This window comes from Xiphias gladius, chromosome 14 (genome assembly GCF_016859285.1).
Source record: "Xiphias gladius isolate SHS-SW01 ecotype Sanya breed wild chromosome 14, ASM1685928v1, whole genome shotgun sequence".
NCBI classification, from domain to species: Eukaryota; Metazoa; Chordata; class Actinopteri; order Istiophoriformes; family Xiphiidae; genus Xiphias; species Xiphias gladius.
The window spans coordinates 21,963,248-21,980,524 of record NC_053413.1 but is presented as its reverse complement, the minus strand read 5'-3'; the positions used below and the strand labels follow the sequence as shown (position 1 = coordinate 21,980,524).

The 17,277-nt window shown below is 40.5% G+C and overlaps 1 protein-coding gene across 6 annotated transcripts in view; it reads left to right on the top strand.

Moving 5' to 3' along the window:
- Window positions 1-17,277, top strand: part of LOC120798534 (piezo-type mechanosensitive ion channel component 2) — a 92,189-nt gene that overhangs the window by 67,609 nt on the left and 7,303 nt on the right. For 3 of the 6 annotated variants that reach the window (XM_040142873.1, XM_040142869.1, XM_040142872.1), the window contains 16 exons: window positions 88-186; window positions 1,955-2,075; window positions 2,188-2,268; window positions 2,986-3,152; window positions 4,160-4,347; window positions 6,447-6,620; window positions 7,714-8,367; window positions 9,308-9,566; window positions 10,340-10,519; window positions 11,632-11,935; window positions 12,300-12,432; window positions 13,231-13,378; window positions 13,494-13,705; window positions 14,491-14,649; window positions 15,971-16,118; window positions 16,604-16,792. In XM_040142873.1, coding sequence (XP_039998807.1) covers window positions 88-186; window positions 1,955-2,075; window positions 2,188-2,268; window positions 2,986-3,152; window positions 4,160-4,347; window positions 6,447-6,620; window positions 7,714-8,367; window positions 9,308-9,566; window positions 10,340-10,519; window positions 11,632-11,935; window positions 12,300-12,432; window positions 13,231-13,378; window positions 13,494-13,705; window positions 14,491-14,649; window positions 15,971-16,118; window positions 16,604-16,792 — 3,216 coding nt within the window. The remainder of the gene's footprint in view (window positions 1-87; window positions 187-1,954; window positions 2,076-2,187; window positions 2,269-2,985; window positions 3,153-4,159; window positions 4,348-6,446; window positions 6,621-7,713; window positions 8,368-9,307; window positions 9,567-10,339; window positions 10,520-11,631; window positions 11,936-12,299; window positions 12,433-13,230; window positions 13,379-13,493; window positions 13,706-14,490; window positions 14,650-15,970; window positions 16,119-16,603; window positions 16,793-17,277) is intronic. The other 3 variants (XM_040142871.1, XM_040142875.1, XM_040142874.1) reach the window with 3 other exon arrangements.

Sequence of the window (17,277 nt, the reverse complement as noted above, 5' to 3'; positions counted from 1 at the left end):
CCTAACGCAGTTACTGTAATCTTGGCTGTTTCTAAGAAAATGAAATGTTTCCTACTAATCCTCTCCCACTCTGTTCCCTCTCTGTAGCGAGCTATTGGGAAGTTTGTCTCTGCTGTTCTGGCTTTGCCCAGGTCTATCATTAAGCTGCCTAAAACTATCCTGCAGTATGTAGTCAAGGCAGGCAAGGTACTCACCACCACAACTAACACGGCCTGCTTCCTGTAACACCTGCCAGCTCAAGTAACAGTTAATGCCACATCAAACTGCCTTTCCAGCTCATGTTTGTTGTTGTTCTGCTTTGCTACAAATAACCAGATTTTAAAAAGACACACATGGTAAATTGATCCATACAATGAAGGACACTAATAAGACATAAATCATCAAATCTGAATTGGAATGGAAGTGCTTTGACCTTGCTTTTTTTGTACCATATATTTTTATTGTCTGACTGATTGGCTTAAAGTCGTTTGCATGAACTGGAGCTTAAATCTGAAATGTTTTGGAAAGTGTTAGTATTTCCTGTTTGTTTTGTCAATGACGCAGCAACAAAGCAGGTGTTATGTGTTAATACTGCACCGGTGGTCATGCATGTTGCAGCGCTTTCAGGAAAAGTTTTGAATTCTTGGCAACATTGAAGACTATTTTCCTCAGCATACAATATGTTTTTAGAGTGACTTCCTACATTTCATCCAGTCATTGACCATTTCTTTGACAGTTCACTGTAAAAAATCTATTTACAGATTTAAAAAAAAAAAAAAAAACTTTCTTGCGATGAGAAATTATAATTGTTCTTATGTGATAGTGCAGGTCTGTTTGGGAACTGTTTTGAAAAGGCTTCCTTATTGGTGCATTCAAGGAAGCCCCAACAATGTGATTCATGAGAATCTGCTGCATTTACAAGCAGTCAAAAAATGTCAAAAAAATAAGACGTGGAACAGAAGTAAATTGCAAACATGAAAATAATGAAAAGAATACTGTAAAATGTGTTGTTTCGTGTACGAAAGTGGGTGCTCTCAGCCAACCATCTCTTCAATTGGGTTAGAGTTTTCACAAGCACTTGAATATATCATCAAGCCCAAAATTGAATCCAAGATGCCCCTAACAGCATTACCACATGATATGAATTTTAAAAAAGTGAAACTAAATAAATGAATAAAAAAAACTAGAATGGCAATTAGTAGAGCGCATTCCTCCGCCAAGGCCAAACAATCCTACACACGTCCGTTTAGCTCTTATAATATAATATAATAGTCTGATAACATAAATAATAACAATAAACATAAATTTGTTTGTCATAAAACGGATTAAGTACAGCTGTGTGTGTAATGAAGATTCAGAATTTTCTTCCACCTCTGCACCAAAATGGGTACAAACTCATAGATCTCAACACCATAAATATGAAAAGTGATTAAAAAAAAAAAAAAAAAATCCCTGGATCCACCGATATGACTGGATTGGCTCCAAAATTGAATGGGTTCTTCCCTGGCCCAGGTCCCATCCCTCCGCCAAGTTTGGTGCAAATTGGTTCAGTACTTTTTGCGTAATCCTGCTGCAAAATATACAAAAGAACCAACAAAGAAACAGACATGGGTGAAAACATAACCTCCTTGTCGCAGGCAATTAAAGGAGATTTTACTGTGATTAATTACCTGTGTCATGTTTGAAGCTTCTGCACATTGATTTTCATTCCGAACTGATATGAGCTGAAACCATTTGCTGCCTCAAAAGTGGGAAATCATTTTAAAAGGTCATGGTATCTGTAGGAAAATGGTATGTAGTAATATAAAGTGTAAATTATTTCTAATTAATAGACTAAAACGAGCAAAACCACCTCAAATTTGTGTTTAATTTTCCCTTTCTCTTATACATCCTCTTGCGTACAGTAATTTGCCTCAGTGACTCCTCGACTTCACATCCTTTCACTGATACTAAATTGCTGCCCTCTGTTCTCCAGTTTCTTTACCATGCCTGGATCACGGACCCCAAAGCTGCACTGAGGGCACGAGGCAAAGAGAAACGCAAATTTTGGAAGCATTACACCAGAGGAGTCAGACACAGGAAGAGCAAGAAAGATGGTAAGCAAGTTCAAGAGTCAAAGAAAAAAAGGAAGAAAAAAAAAATCACATGAAACAACCAACATTAATTATGAGCGGGAATGACTTTCATGTTCCTTTAACTGTACGTCAGCAGGTCATGTGGCCATAGAGGTCAGTGAACTGTCTGACGGGCAAGAAAAAGGAGAGGAGAACAAGCAGTCTGCTGGTCCAGGTTGGTGTCTCCTCGAGAAAAAAAATGTTGACCTAATTTTCACGCTGTTTACTTCCGACTTCTGAGTCTTAAAACGCTCTAGAAACTGGACTGGGAGCACTGCAGGAATCTGAGCATAAAGGAAATGCATATTGTACAGATTACTATTATATATTGGCTTTAATTTTCTTTCTTTCTCATATAGTTTCAGGATTAAAGAGTTTATGAACACATGAGTTTGGTTTTTTTTTTTTTGTTTGGTTTTTTTTTTTTTCAAATTTTATTTCACTGCCCCATTAGCAGCATAAAGAGGAGCTTCCTATTTTCCCTAAGTAGGACCCACTGATCCAAAAGAAAATGCTGGTGTCAGATAAGGACACCTCTCTATTCACAGGTTGCGATGAGGGGAAATTTTTAAAAGGGGATTTACAAACTGTCTTCCAAATCATATTAACCAATTGCCCCATCCAGAGAAAATTGAACTTGCAAAACAATAAATATTTTTGCCTTTCTTTTCCCTTTTGATATCCTTTGGTGGTCGATCTTTTCACAGATTAATCAGGATGATGATTATCAGTTTGTTGTGGAATTTACAGACACCATTTTGCCTGATTTTCTGAAATTAAACAAACCTGATACTTTTATTGGCCATTTTGGAGCCACCTAGTTTCAAGTTCTTTAGCGCGGCGGCAGGCCGAGAAGTTTAATTTCTGCGACTGTGACTTTGCCCTCCCTCAGACAACATCATCAAACGGGTGTTCAACATCATAAAGTTCACCTGGGTGCTCTTCCAGACGACGGTGGACAGCTTCACCAAGTGGATGAATGACATCTGCAGAGAGTACATCGACATCTCCACCGTGCTGCGTATAGAGCGCTGCATGCTGACGCGAGAGGTCAAAAAGGTGCATGATCCTCCCCACAGATGCTTGTCGTGTAGAAGAAAAGCTACAAATCCTCCAACTTAGCCCTCACTTTAGTTTTTATAAGCTTTGCTGATCCCCTGACCTTTCACGTAGCACTACCGGGAAATCAAACTTTTATGTTGCCCATTTCTTTGATTTGTGACCGGGTGCCATGCACGAGTGGTGACACTTCCATCAGCCTCAGCTGTACTTCATGTTTCCTGCTAATGAGCAAACGTTAGCACGCTAACGGGCTAAACTAAGACGGTGAACATGGTAAACATTATAGCTGCTAGACGTCAGCATGCTGGCGTTACCGTGTAGCAGTGGTGGAAGTACTCAGATCTTTTACTTAAGTAAAAGTACCAATACCACAAAGTAGAAATATTCTGTCACAAGTAAAAGTACGAAAGTATTAGCATCAAAATAGACTAAAAGTACCAAGGTTAAAAGTGCTTGTTATGCAGAATCGCCCATTTCAGAATAAAGTATATGATGGTAATGGATTTTGTAATTATTGCTACGTTAATATGTACATTGCTTTAATGTGGGGCTAATTTTATTTACTTTATTTACTAAATCTTGTAAATTTCCCCCTTGGGATCAATAAAGTCTTAACCTATAATAGCACATCAGAATTGTTTTGTTGATTATATTTTATGTTAATAATCTGACTCTGCAAAATAACTTGATAAAGTATATGTAATAAATGTAGTGGGGTAAAAAAGTGCAACATTTGTCTCTGAAATGTGGTGGAGTAGAAATATTGAGTAGCAGAAAATGGAAGTACTTTAAGTAAAGTACAAGTACTTCAAAATTGCACCTAGGTACAGTACTTGAATAAATGTACTTAGTGACAGCCTCGCAGAGCCACTGGCATGGCTATAGAGTCTTAGTCTCGGTAATTAGATGTGTCTTGTTTTTGTTATCGTTTATAAGCTGATTAAACATTTGATTAAAGCGATTGGGAGAGGCAGAAAGTAATGGACTCCTCTCCTCCTGACCAGGGTAACGTGCCCTCCAGAGAGAGCATCCACGTCTACTACCAGAAGGCCATGAGGCTCAACATGTCCAGGCAGGCCAGTGTGGATCAGCTCAGTGAGGACGAGTCCGGCTCCGCCAGGGTCCGAAGGAGGCGAGGAGGCTACCGCATGGAGAGCCAGGACTCGACAGCCTCCCGAGACAGCATATCCAGGTACACAGAGCCTGATGGTGGCAATGCCACGTGGGAGACCAAGTGAGTCCCCATCATGGAATGTTTTAGGGAGTGTTGAGAAGAATACATAATATGTAAGTTCGTCTCTGAACTTTTTGTCTCTTTCTCTCCTTGTAGGTAGTAAAAAAAAAAAAAAAAAAGCAAATGTGAAAGAAGCAATGAAAACCTGTATACTTAAGCACTTTAATGCAAGAAAAATGTTAACTAAAAGTCCTTTATTAAAGAATGGCTGGACAGGACACCAATAAGTTTTAGGTTGCATGTTTATGCCCAGCCATGCATTAGTAAAGATTTGTTGCAGTTTTAATGCGTCACAATTCTTCAGATTAATGTTTTTTCATCGAGGAACTGTTTATTGTCAGAGAGGGGGCAGTGAAAACATAATCTGTGCTTTCATATGTCACATCACTTATACACGTTCCTCGCGTGGATACTTTTGTGATATAGTCGCCTCCTATTAAATTCACATGGCAGTGTATGTGCCCTGATCTACACAAATTAAAGTCCCAGTTCATATAAATTACAAAAAAAAAAAAAAAAATTTCTTACTTTCATGTGCCTCTTGTGGTGTCTAGACATGCAGTTAGTTTTGGATTTATTCATCTGGGTTTTGAGGTTTGACATTTATAATGACATTTACAAAAAATTTCAGCGCCAACATCTGGGGAACTACTTTCTACTGCAGAATTAGTCCCTATAAAAACTGCTGACAGTGTGTAGCGTGGATTATCCAAGGTAACCAGGACACTAAATGCATTACAATCCACTTGTTTTTATGCACAACTTCGATTTGAGCCAAAAGAAAATTTGGGGTCATTATTTCATCTCACTCTTTCTCCTCCTCCTTATTCAGCAGCGATTTAATGTTTTTATCGACTTGTCCGACTCTCGATGTTATCATAACATTAGTGGATGAAAACGCACAGTCATTCTCATTTTCTTTGGCAGATTTTATGGAAAACTCAGTTAAAATTTGTTTTTTGAAAGAGATATCGCTGTTGAATTTTTTAAAGACTTATTTTCAAAGCTGTGAGCACCGCAAGCAAGATTCCATTCACAGCCATTGAGTTGAGATGGGGCCTGAAATTTTAGAGACAGAAAACTCAAACCCTGGGCCAATAAAATCAAAACTGTCTCCGTGGCTAGATACCCCGAGGGGTAAGTGAGAAGATATGTTTTTTGTAATTTGGGTGAACTGACCCTTTAAGCTGTACACGGCAGCCGCTGATAGCAGCGAGGTTGTTCAACAGTATCTTGTGGTTATCATCACATTTGAGCCATTTCGTCCGCACGCTTTGGCTGAATCCAAATGTTCGAACTTCCCAGCACGTGCAGACTCGCGGACTTAACGGACGCATTCCTGGGAAGTCCATGAGCGGTCCAAATCCACATCGGGCCTTAAGTAGACTTTCTGCGGACTTCCAGAATAACAAACAATAATCATCATCGTAATCATGATTTCAATTTTTTTAACAATAATTTTTCTAATTTTTTTTTTTTTTAGGACATCTGCTTTTTTTAATTTTTGTTGCATAAGTTTATTGCTGCAGTAAGTTTTCTTCTTGCACGTACAGAACCTGAACAATCTGAATAATTTGTATTTGTTATCATCTGCAAAACTACGGGCAAAAGTTATTTTTTGTCCGTCTGTGGTATAAAGATCCTCACGTGAAGGTGCAATGCTGATGTAAAATTGTGTTTGGCAGCTTACGTAAAGGGAAAATTTTACTGACCAGATCTGTTGTGGCTAATATCAGTACCGTTAAGAACCGAAAAATACTTGGAAATGAGTTACAGGCTCAGGAACCTCAGGTCACCTCCGCGGAAACACATGAGGTCTTTAAGCTTTTCATCCCATCGCGGTCCAGCACCCTCACAGACTTAATGTGAGGACAGGGACGACGTCCCTGTACGTAATGGCAGAAGTCCGTGAGGGCTCAGTCCGCACATTTGGATTCAGCAAAGTATGAAAGTTGTTTTAAATGCTTTTATCACACCCTGTCTGTTGGCCTAACACCGATCTCGTCTCATCCGTCTTACGCCTGATCATTCTATCTGTCGCTCTCACCGCCTCTCAGTGCCTTCACCGAGGCCACCACGCTGTTTTCTCGCCAATCCACACTGGAAGACCTCGATGGAATGCCGGAGAGCATTCCCAAAACCAGCGAACGTGCCAGGCCCAAACTGCGGAAGATGTACAGCATAGACGTGTCGGTTTCATCAATGGACAGCTCCAGCAGCCTCATATCCAGGTGCCTGGCCTCTGCATCGCCCATTTACACACCTGTGTCCCTGACATGAATCACATCATTGCATCTCCTGACTTGTGTTTGTGCCTCTTTAACATCTTTTTTTTCTTTTTTTGGTTGTTGTTGTTGATTTTTAGCTTCAGCTGAATGATTGCACAACATTTTAGATAACCCTTTTGGTTATTACATCCTGTCAGAAACCCGAAAAAAAAAAATACCCTGACAAATGCATGTCCCTTTTTCATTTTCACCCAATAACAGTGAAATGAAAAGGGGTTTTATAATCTATGATCTGTTCCTTCTCAGCAATTGCCTCTAGGGTTATTATAAACATCACTTCCCTTGTTTCATTGTTCATCGAGACATACTTGATACATATTTCAGGAAGCGTTTATTCAGTAACACTTTAAAGTAACTCCCTCTATTGAGCATTTATACGCAGCGCATTTCCATTTGAAAAATGTTTTACAACACACTGTAATGTACTTGGTAAGCAGATTAAAGTGGTTATTCATGTGTTTGTTAACAACTTTAAATGCTCCCGTGGGCACCCATAAGTAGAGTGCATGAACAAATAATGACTGACAATACTGTAAAACACAGTTGTGAAAATATGTCTTAATTGGAGAAGTTGTACTTGTTGACAAATACTGTGCATTAATAAACACTTAAAAATGTCCTTAATTCTACGTACAACTACGTTGTAGTGCGTTATAAACAACTTAGTAGATATTTATATACTGCAAGTGTTTCTTTTTATTCAGTATAAAGGAAAAATAATGACAACAGGAACACTTCTGGTATCCCTCAAGTAATTTTTAAAACGGAAAAATATGCCCTCATCCAAGCGTGCGGCAGTTCCAGTCAATTAAGTGGATCGTTAAAAATAAAAACCCTTTAATAAATATGGGCTAGTACATTTTAAAAATACACCCAGAGGGAGGCTAGTGTGCAGATTTCTAAAAATCTATTCTGTATAAATTTGGAGACTGATTATATCACAGACATCCAGTTTTTTCAATTTTACTGGTGTCCATCTGAACAGAGACGCCCGAATGCAGATTGGTACGGTCACTTTTGTTTTTGTCCCCTGCAGTGAAGCGACCCAGTGCATCATGCTCTACTCCAGACAGGGCACCGCAGACACCATAGAAGAAGTGGAGGACGAGCAGGATCAAGGGGAGGACAAGCACCAGGTTCCCTGGGAGTCTCAACAGCTAGACGACAGTCAGGGGCCCGAGGGTGGTCCCTGGAGTGACCGAGAATCCAGGGAGAAAGAGGAGGAGGCTGGTGAGGGGCTGGAGAGGACGGAGGGTGAGGAGGTTGAGGAGGAATTAGAGGTACTAGAGAAGCAGGAGAGAAAAGAGGCTCCCTGGGAGTCTTTTGGCCCAGGTGAGGGCCCCTCCCTCAGGCTGGAGCAGGCAGAGTGTGCCCATTCGGTCCAGGACAAAGACTTCACAACTGAAAGTGAAGATGGAGGAGGACAGCAGGACTTGATGCAGACAGAGGGGCGAGTAGGGCTGCTCTACACCCCTGATACAGATGCTTCCAAAATGTCTGACGCTGACGTGCCGCCCAGCTACAGCAAGGCTGTCAGCTTCGACCGTCTAGAGGTTAGCGATGACGAGAGTGACGTGGACAGGAGGAGGCGCATGGTTATGACCTCTGACAGCCGCTCGGACAGCAGGTCAGACATCATGTTGCCCTCTATGACCACCGAGCTGACCGCCAGCGAACTGCTGCTCAACAAGTAAGTCCAAAAGCAACCGAAGCCGGTTTAGTATGGAGCCTCACAGGAATCAGAATCGGCAGCTATTTGTCTCCGATGCTTTGCTGCAGATTCATCTTGATCATTTTTTAAATAACACATTAATAAATAACACGTTCATCCTTAAAGTTGTAAGTTGTAAGTTTGTGCTATGCACAGGTCTGGGTATTGATTTTAATACTTTCTGAGTACTCCCCCGAAATGTTTCTGTATTACCAAGTATTGGAAACAGTCAAAGTTGCTATTGAAGGCTATTTTTTGATCAGATGTTGCCTGATTTTAATCATAAGTTCACTATCTTCAACAAAATCACGTTACAATTTGACTTCAATTTTGGCAGCCTTCATGTATGGTTGAATCACTGATGCATTTGAGTGCTTTGCATACTATACTAACTGAACAAAAAATGATTTCATTGTAAAACATTGTCCTCAAAGTAAGGTTTTAAAAGATGTATGTTGGTATTGGTAACAAAATGCAGTTAATGTCATCGCTCCTACACAGGAGAAAGACACCCACAGCACCAAGACCACCTCTACCAAAACAACGTGGCTGTCGTTTGTGTCTCTTTATAGTTGTTTTAAGTCTTTGTGGTTGTTTTGTGTCCCTTTGTGGTTGTTTTGTGTCTCCTCGTGGTCATTTGCATCTCCTCGCTAGTCATGTTGTGTCTCTTTGTTGTTATGTGGTCTTTTTGCGTGTCTTTGTAGTCGTGTTGTGTCATTTCAGCGACATTGTGCCCGGTAGGCCTGTTCAGAAGTCCATCAATGATTGCAGGAATTTTTGTGCAGTAACAATCTCCTAGTTTGGAATAGTAATTTTTAAGTAAAAGATAGTATAAACTGATTTATTTGTGTGTCTGTCATATTTTAGAATCAGAAAAATAATCATATACCAATCAGTCCATCTCTCTGTGTCTGTCCAGGATGTTTTATGATGAGGAGCTGGAGCAGTCGGATAAATTCTACCAACGCCAGCCTCTGATCCTCCAGCTCTGCTACGCCCTGTACAACATGCTGGTGGCCCACTCGGAGATGGTGTGCTACCTGGTCATCATCATCAACCACATGGTGTCGGCCTCCTGCGCCACCCTGGTCCTTCCCATCACCATCTTCCTCTGGGCCATGCTGTCTGTGCCCCGGCCCAGCAAGCGCTACTGGATGACTGCCATCGTCTATACTGAGGTACAGTCGGACACGAAGATGACATTTGCAAAACACTGACTTTTCAACTCAAATCTACAATTTTGTAGATGGCAAATGGACTGCACTAATATAGCGCTTTTCTAGTCTTACCGACCACTCAAAGCGCTTTACACTACTGCCACATTCACCCATTCACACACACATTCATACAGCGCTTTTTTTTTTTTTTTCTATACATACGGCGCTTTCTACACACTCACACACACTGATGATACATCGGGGGCAATTTGGGGTTCAGTGTCTTGCCCAGGGACACTTCGACATGCGGACTGGAGGAGCCGGGGACCGAACCGCCGACTTTTTGGTCAATGGACGACCCGCTCTACCCCCCTGAGCCACAGCAGCTCATCATTAAATCACGTTAATCAAATGGATGGAGGGATCATTTGGAAATAAAGCTCAATTACAGACCTAGACCGAACTGTTTCTGTCGTCCACAGTGAATACCAGAAAGTTAAAGTAACGCACAGATACGGTAGCTTTTAAAGATCGATGTATTATGTTTTAAACACTCTTTGACAATAATATCCACCAGGTGTAGGAGTAAAGATTTATTTGTTGCATTGATGTGTCAATTTAATGCCCCGATTAAGCATAAAACATATGAAAACAGAGATATTTTTACTGTATCCTTACAGTAAGATCATATTCGTTATTATTGATATTTATGCAACGATTTCTCTCAGGTTTCAGTGTAAATTTTCATCTTGGTCCGGTCGGCTTCACTGACGTTGCTGTCGTCTTCCCTCCAGGTCACCATCGTCATCAAGTACTTCTTCCAGTTTGGCTTCTTCCCCTTCAACCAGAACAAGATAGATAAGAACAAACCGTATCACCCTCCCAACATCATCGGCGTGGAGAAGAAGGATGGTTACGTCCACTACGACCTGGTCCAGTTACTGGCTCTCTTCTTCCACAGGTCCATCCTGAAGGTACCTGCACACACAGAATATGTGAACGATGTTAACCTGGATATCTGCCTCATATAAAGAGATGAGTCTGGTGACATTCAGTTCCTTTCTTAATGTCAACAAATTCCATGAAAAGAGCAGAACCAGCAGTCAGTATTGTGTCAAAGACCCCCATTGTTTTCCAAAACCTATTAAAACACATCAGTGAGCCACAATGTTTTACTGGGTAGAGTCGATGACACACACCATCCTGCTGATGACACTATTTATTCTTGTTTGAGTAATGTCTGCTAAAAACTACAGTGCAGTTGGAAAGTAGAGAGAGAGACAGACCAACGCGCAATTGGCTTTGGTTTTTCTCACGGGATTTGTTGACAGTAAGAAAAATGCCTTCCTTTTCCTTAAAACACAACCACACTGTTTGCTCTTCAAACATTTTTCACCGTATTTTTAAATTGAACGTGATAATCACCTAAATTATCTATCTGCTGACATTCATTATCTTTACATTTGACTACGATCATGCTAGAAAATTACAATAATTCTGTGTCTGTATATAAAATGTATCGTTCACATTAGAAAATGCTTCTGAAACAGCAGTCAGACCATGATGGGGTTAGAAAAAAAAAACACCACTGACACACAACTAATCCAATATTGCTTGTGTATATGTAATATGTATTCAGTTGAAAGGCGAACGTTGTGACACATTACTGCTTGTAGAATGAGAAAGGGAACTGCTTTACAGAGAAGTTTTTCCAACAGAAAATGTAGAATTTGCAGAGAAAATTGCAGGTTTTCTTGACTGATTTGTGTCTGTGGTCTGGGAGGATCCTTCATCAGATAAGCATTTGCAGCTTTTTATCACTGACTGGCTGATGTCAAGTATTGAATAAAAGTCCAGTATTTGGATTTGTGTCCCTGCTGCACTCAAATTGAGTCCAGCTAGACCATTTCCCTCCAAAGTTTCTGAATTTTTTTCCTCCTTTCTCAACAAATGAAATAAAATCATTAGGGTGCAATGTTACCACCTTATGGGATAAACACCGTGACTCTCAGCTGCACTCCCTGCACCAGACGCTCAATTAATTTGGGCATAAAAATCCAAATCCCTGTGTTTTTCCTCTTTGCAGTGCCACGGTCTGTGGGACGAAGACGACCCCAAAGAAAAGAAAGAGTCTCCCCGTCAGAGTGAGTCCCAGGATGAGAGAAAAGACAAGGAGAAGAGTGACAAGGAGTCTGAACCTGCCTCCTCACTGATCAGTGAGAGGAGAGGCTCTACTCACACCTTGAGGTCCATAAACTTTGGGACGTCCATAGATTCAGGACACGTCCAGGTGCACTTCCCGCAACAGAAGACCTACCAGCGTCGCAAGAGCTCCAGTGGAGGCTCGCACATTTCTCACCGATCTCTTCACTCTGCAGGGTCAAAGAGAGGTAAGGATCCTTTTCTGTTGGCTGTTTCCTGCTCCTGAATGGTAGTTCAGGGTGGTTCCCTCATGGATATGAAAAGACAGCTGGTCCGAAACAGGAGACCGACTGAGGAAAGTCAACAATTAATACCATATCCCTCAAACAAAGCTCGTAATGTGCGTAATCACTACTCTTCCAACAATAATAATCATAACATCAATAATAAACAGAAGGAAAATCCTCCGGAACTGTATCCCACAAAACAACAATTTCTTGTGGTCTCAATCCTTGAGCCTTGGATTCGGTCCTTGTAGATCTCGGGCTGTATCAGTGACTCAATGCATCCTCACGGTTCACTTACAACTCGAAATGTAAATTGTTTCCACAGGAAGTACCGCCTCCCACAACAGCAGCCGCAAGGATGGCAGCGAGCCCAGCATCCATCAGAAGACCCGCAAACAGATGGTTATGGAGAAGCTGAGAGAGCAGCTCTATAAAGGAAGAGCTTTCATCATAAAGCGGTACGATGATGAAGCATAGGTGCTTCATAAAAGTTGAACCAAAAGCTCTTTTTTTTTTTGTCTCTTAAACTCCACCCACAGCCGCTTACTGGTCAACACTTTTAAATGTGGTTGTACAAGAAAGTGTGTAACTGTATCAGGGCGCTGATGAGAAATGTGCTCGGCAAATATTCCGGATGAATAACGGAAGATGCGCCGTGGAAAATCAGATCAGTGACTCACCTGCTAAAACCTTTCATAGGTCTAAATTTAGACCTTTAATTACAGCATTCCTGTCAGCCCATTCAGTGTAATTTTTGTAAGTGCTGCAATAGATGATCAAAACATGTTATTGTTCTAAATTAAATTACAATGGAACAAGCTGTTTCTGAGAAATTACGTCTAGAGCAGTAACGGAAACACACCGAAATGATGCTTAAGGCATTTTAGTTTTTCCAAAGTAAGACCAGTGGTGTCCGACTTATCACGTGTACCACGTTTTACAGACTCTTTCCTGGTTTAATCGGATTTATAAGACATAACACACGTCAAATAAACCACAAAACAAAAATAAAACCAAATTAAAGAAAACATTATTCAGTCCAACATGGTACCTGGACATGCAAACACAAAAAAAAAAAAAATAAAACTCTAAATAGGATGTAACACAAACAAGGTGTTATGCATAAAACTGAAGCCCGACACGAGATAGAAACACTAAAGGTTTATAAAATTCATTTAGATTGTGGTCCTTTGGGGTATGACAGCAACAGCACAAGACTAACCTGGACTATTTTCACCCATTTCCTTTCTTTGCAGGTTCATGGAGATCTACCTTCCCATGAAACAGTTCTTCTATAACCTGATCCATCCAGAGTACAGTGCTGTCACGGACGTCTATGTGCTGATGTTCCTCGCTGACACCGTCGACTTCATCATCATTGTGTTTGGATTCTGGGCGTTTGGTGTAGGTTTATTTAGATTTAGACGAAATGGAATTCTTCTTTTTGATAAACAAAATCTAAATTTGTTCTACATTACTTGATAAAAATGAACAATTATCTGCACTTTTCCCCGTGTAGAAACACTCAGCCGCAGACATCACCTCGTCTCTGTCGGAGGATCAGGTGCCGGGACCCTTCTTGGTCATGGTCCTGATCCAGTTTGGGACCATGGTGGTGGACCGGGCCCTCTACCTCAGAAAGTCTGTTATGGGCAAGGTCATCTTCCAAGTCTTCTTGGTCTTTGGCATCCACTTCTGGATGTTTTTTATCCTGCCAGGAGTCACAAAGAAGTAAGAACTTAATCATACCTCACGTTATTATAAATTCACTTTTGAATCTAAAGCCATTAAGTGTCCTGATTAATCATTGAGGAGCCTTGATGGCACGTAATTTGTATTTTACAGCATCCTGGGTTTGAGAGATGGCTTGGGATCTTTGCTACATGTCATTCATTTCGGTTGCTGATAAAATGAAGAGAAACCTTTAGAAAAATGATAGGAAACAATTTGTGAAAATCTATTAAATGTGCAAGTTATTTATCAAGCAAAATTGCCAAACATTCTCCGGGCCAAGCTTCTCTTGTGTCAGGATTTGCTGCTTTTCACTATTTCATATGGCTCTTTATTGAATAATTTTTGGTTTTGGATAGTTGGTCAGACAAAACATGTCATTTGAAGACATCGGGCTCTGGGAACTTGTGATGTACTTTTTCACTATTTTTAGACATGTTTTTCGGCTGATTGATTAATCAAAAAAAAATCAATAATGAAAACAATCAATAGATGCAACCCTAATTTTCTCGTTGTTAAGTTTAAATTCCTTTCAGAAAGTTATTCATTGCAAAAATCCCCCATTATTACCTGTTATGATTCAGAATGTTTTACAGCTGGCAGGAATTTTTCCAGCCCTATTTTTATCTGCAGTCAGGTTACTTTGTTTTTAAACCCTAACAAAATCTGAAATTTTGAGACATGTGAGGAGTTTTTTGTTCCTTCTATAAATTACATTAGTGGTTTAACAAAGAAAAGACCTCACTGTTTTTACATACTGTGTCCCTGTTCTCTTCTCCTTGTAGGCGTTTCAGTGAGAACACAGTTGCTCAGATGTGGTATTTTGTCAAGTGCATCTACTTCGGGCTGTCGGCTTATCAGATCCGCTGCGGTTATCCAACCCGCGTTCTGGGAAACTTCCTCACCAAGAGCTACAATTATGTCAACCTCTTCCTGTTTCAAGGGTGAGTTACGCTGGGAAAGTATCATTTCTTCCAGCTGGGCAAACAGGTCAGAGGCCCTGGTCACGTTGCGATGTCAGTTAGCTGCTCTAAAAAGATTACACCTGGAGTTATTGGTTTCAAAAAATGTGTAACCAAAAAATTTACTTTTTAAAGGAGAATTCAACATTTCTAATTGTTAGTGTTAGTTTATTGGGCAGCTCCATTCGCATATCTTTATGTTCAATGCTTTGATGTTAATTTGTTTTGTTAATTTCACAAGTTAATTTGTCAAGCAAAAACATTTGTCACTTCCAGAATTTTATACGTGAGGATTTGCTGCTTTGCTCAGTTTATTAACATCATTGTAAATTGTATCTTTGGGTCCGGGTCTGTTAGTCAGATAAAACAAGCAATTTTTAGACTTCAGCGTGGGCTCTGTACCCTTGTTAGCCCATTTTTCACAAATTTCTGATATTTTAAGCAATTACTTGATTAATTGGGGAAAAAAAGATACATTCAGTAAATTAATAAGGAAAATAATCATTGTGTGCAGCTAGAGCCATGTCGTATTTTCTGTAATGCTAATTAGTAATGTAATGAATGTACATAGGGGATAAACTTGCAAAACATAACCTCTGTCTTGGGAAGGTCACAGATGCCTGGAGAACTGAAAAACTAACTGGAGCAGTCATTCAATCAGCTTTGAGTTTAAAAAAGCCCTCCCCCGCTCCTTCAGTTATTAAATTCTTAAATTTCTCCTGAAGTAAAAGAGAAAAAGAAGTTCTCCAGAGCATTCTGTAAATCATCTGTCTTTTCAGTTTCACTGACACAAACCACTGTGTTGTCTACTATTTTAACTGGCATTGTGTCCGGATTTCTCCAGACAATCTGTGAACTAAAAGATAAGGAAGTCTGGCCGCACGAGATTATATAAGGGGTGTTAAGTAAAAGTAATGTAACAATTAGTACTGGTTGTCAGTAGCATACACTGAGTTACATTAAAAAAAAAAAAAAAAAAAAAAGAAATGTGCCCATATGCTCACACAACATGTTAAATTAACATCCTAAGAACATGTCTAGCAATTTGACTGACGAATAAATAAAAAGAATCTTGACTTAAGTTTCACTTACTTGCTTTCTCCAGAAGTTTCAGCTGCATCTCAGCTGGTGACGAGTACATGAGTTGTCCACGTGTAACCTAACTACTCCATCTGCTAAGACAGACTGTAAGAGGCCGTAGAAAGGACCAGAAAAAAATTCTAGAAAGTCAACCCTGAGTTAAGAATTGTTGGTTCAAGAAGGAACCTTCACGCTAACTCACAGCTCCTTTTATTTTTTCCAGTTTCCGACTGGTGCCGTTTCTGACGGAGCTGCGAGCCGTGATGGACTGGGTTTGGACCGACACCTCGCTGTCTCTGTCCAGCTGGATCTGCGTGGAGGACATCTACGCTCACATCTTCATCCTCAAATGCTGGAGAGAGTCTGAGAAGGTGTTTTTCATTGTGGCACCAGTCTAGTGTGAAAGGAGTTCCCTTCAGAGCCAAAGACTGTCATGTTGGAATTCAGGCTGAAATTTATTTTTGTCAAAGTAGATAATATTTTCTAAAACTCCTTCATGATCGTGTTTGTTGTTTTGTGACTTTTCTGCATCGGGCTGGGTGATGGCAGTTTTTCTGCTAAGTACTGCATATTAAATAGCAAAGATATATGGTGTCTGTGGTGCCCAGTATTCCCGAAAGCACACTAAAATCTTTTTATTCTATGCCTCTCTATAGTAAATATTGCACTCTGGCAATATTTCCCAGTTCAGTCTGCAAGTACCTCCTGTGCTAAAAGTTTTTGTGCCATCATCACTGATCTAACCCCGATCCACTTCATAGCGTAATTGTAATGGATTTCAAAAAACAACAACTGTTTGGCCGTGAATCCAGGTAAAATAATACTGCTCACTGTCCTGTATCTCATCCCTCTGCAGAGGTACCCCCAGCCACGAGGCCAAAAGAAGAAGAAGGTGGTGAAGTACGGGATGGGAGGGATGATTGTGGTGCTGTTGATCTGTATCGTCTGGTTCCCGCTGCTTTTTATGTCTCTAGTAAAATCTGTAGCTGGAGTTGTCAACCCACCACTGGATGTCTCGCTTGAAATCACCCTGGCTGGCTTTCAGGTGTGGACACTGTTTCTTTCATCAAATCATTTATAGCAGAACTGATACGGCACATGGTAGAGCGCATATCTCCGCCAAGGAATTATAAGTACAACTCAGGCTGTAATGAGGATTCATCATTTTCTTCCACCATATCTGTATGTTATCTGGATCTGCACCAAAGTGTACAAACTCAAAAATCTCAACACCTTAAATATGCCTGTTTTTTTTAAAATCAAGATGCATTCCTGAGAAATTGACGAAAATGTTGAAAAATCCCCAATCTCGCCCCAATGTTATCCGCCCTTTAACCGGATCCGCAGCATAATTTAATGGGTTCTTCCCTGGCCCATGCCCTGTCCCGCCACGTAGTTTGGTGCAAAACGGTTCAGTACTTTTTGCGTAATCCTGCTGACAAACAAACAAGCAAACCAACAAACAGACATTGGTGAGAACATAACCTCCTTGGCGGAGGTAACAAACTTGCCGACTGCTTTACTGAGAAA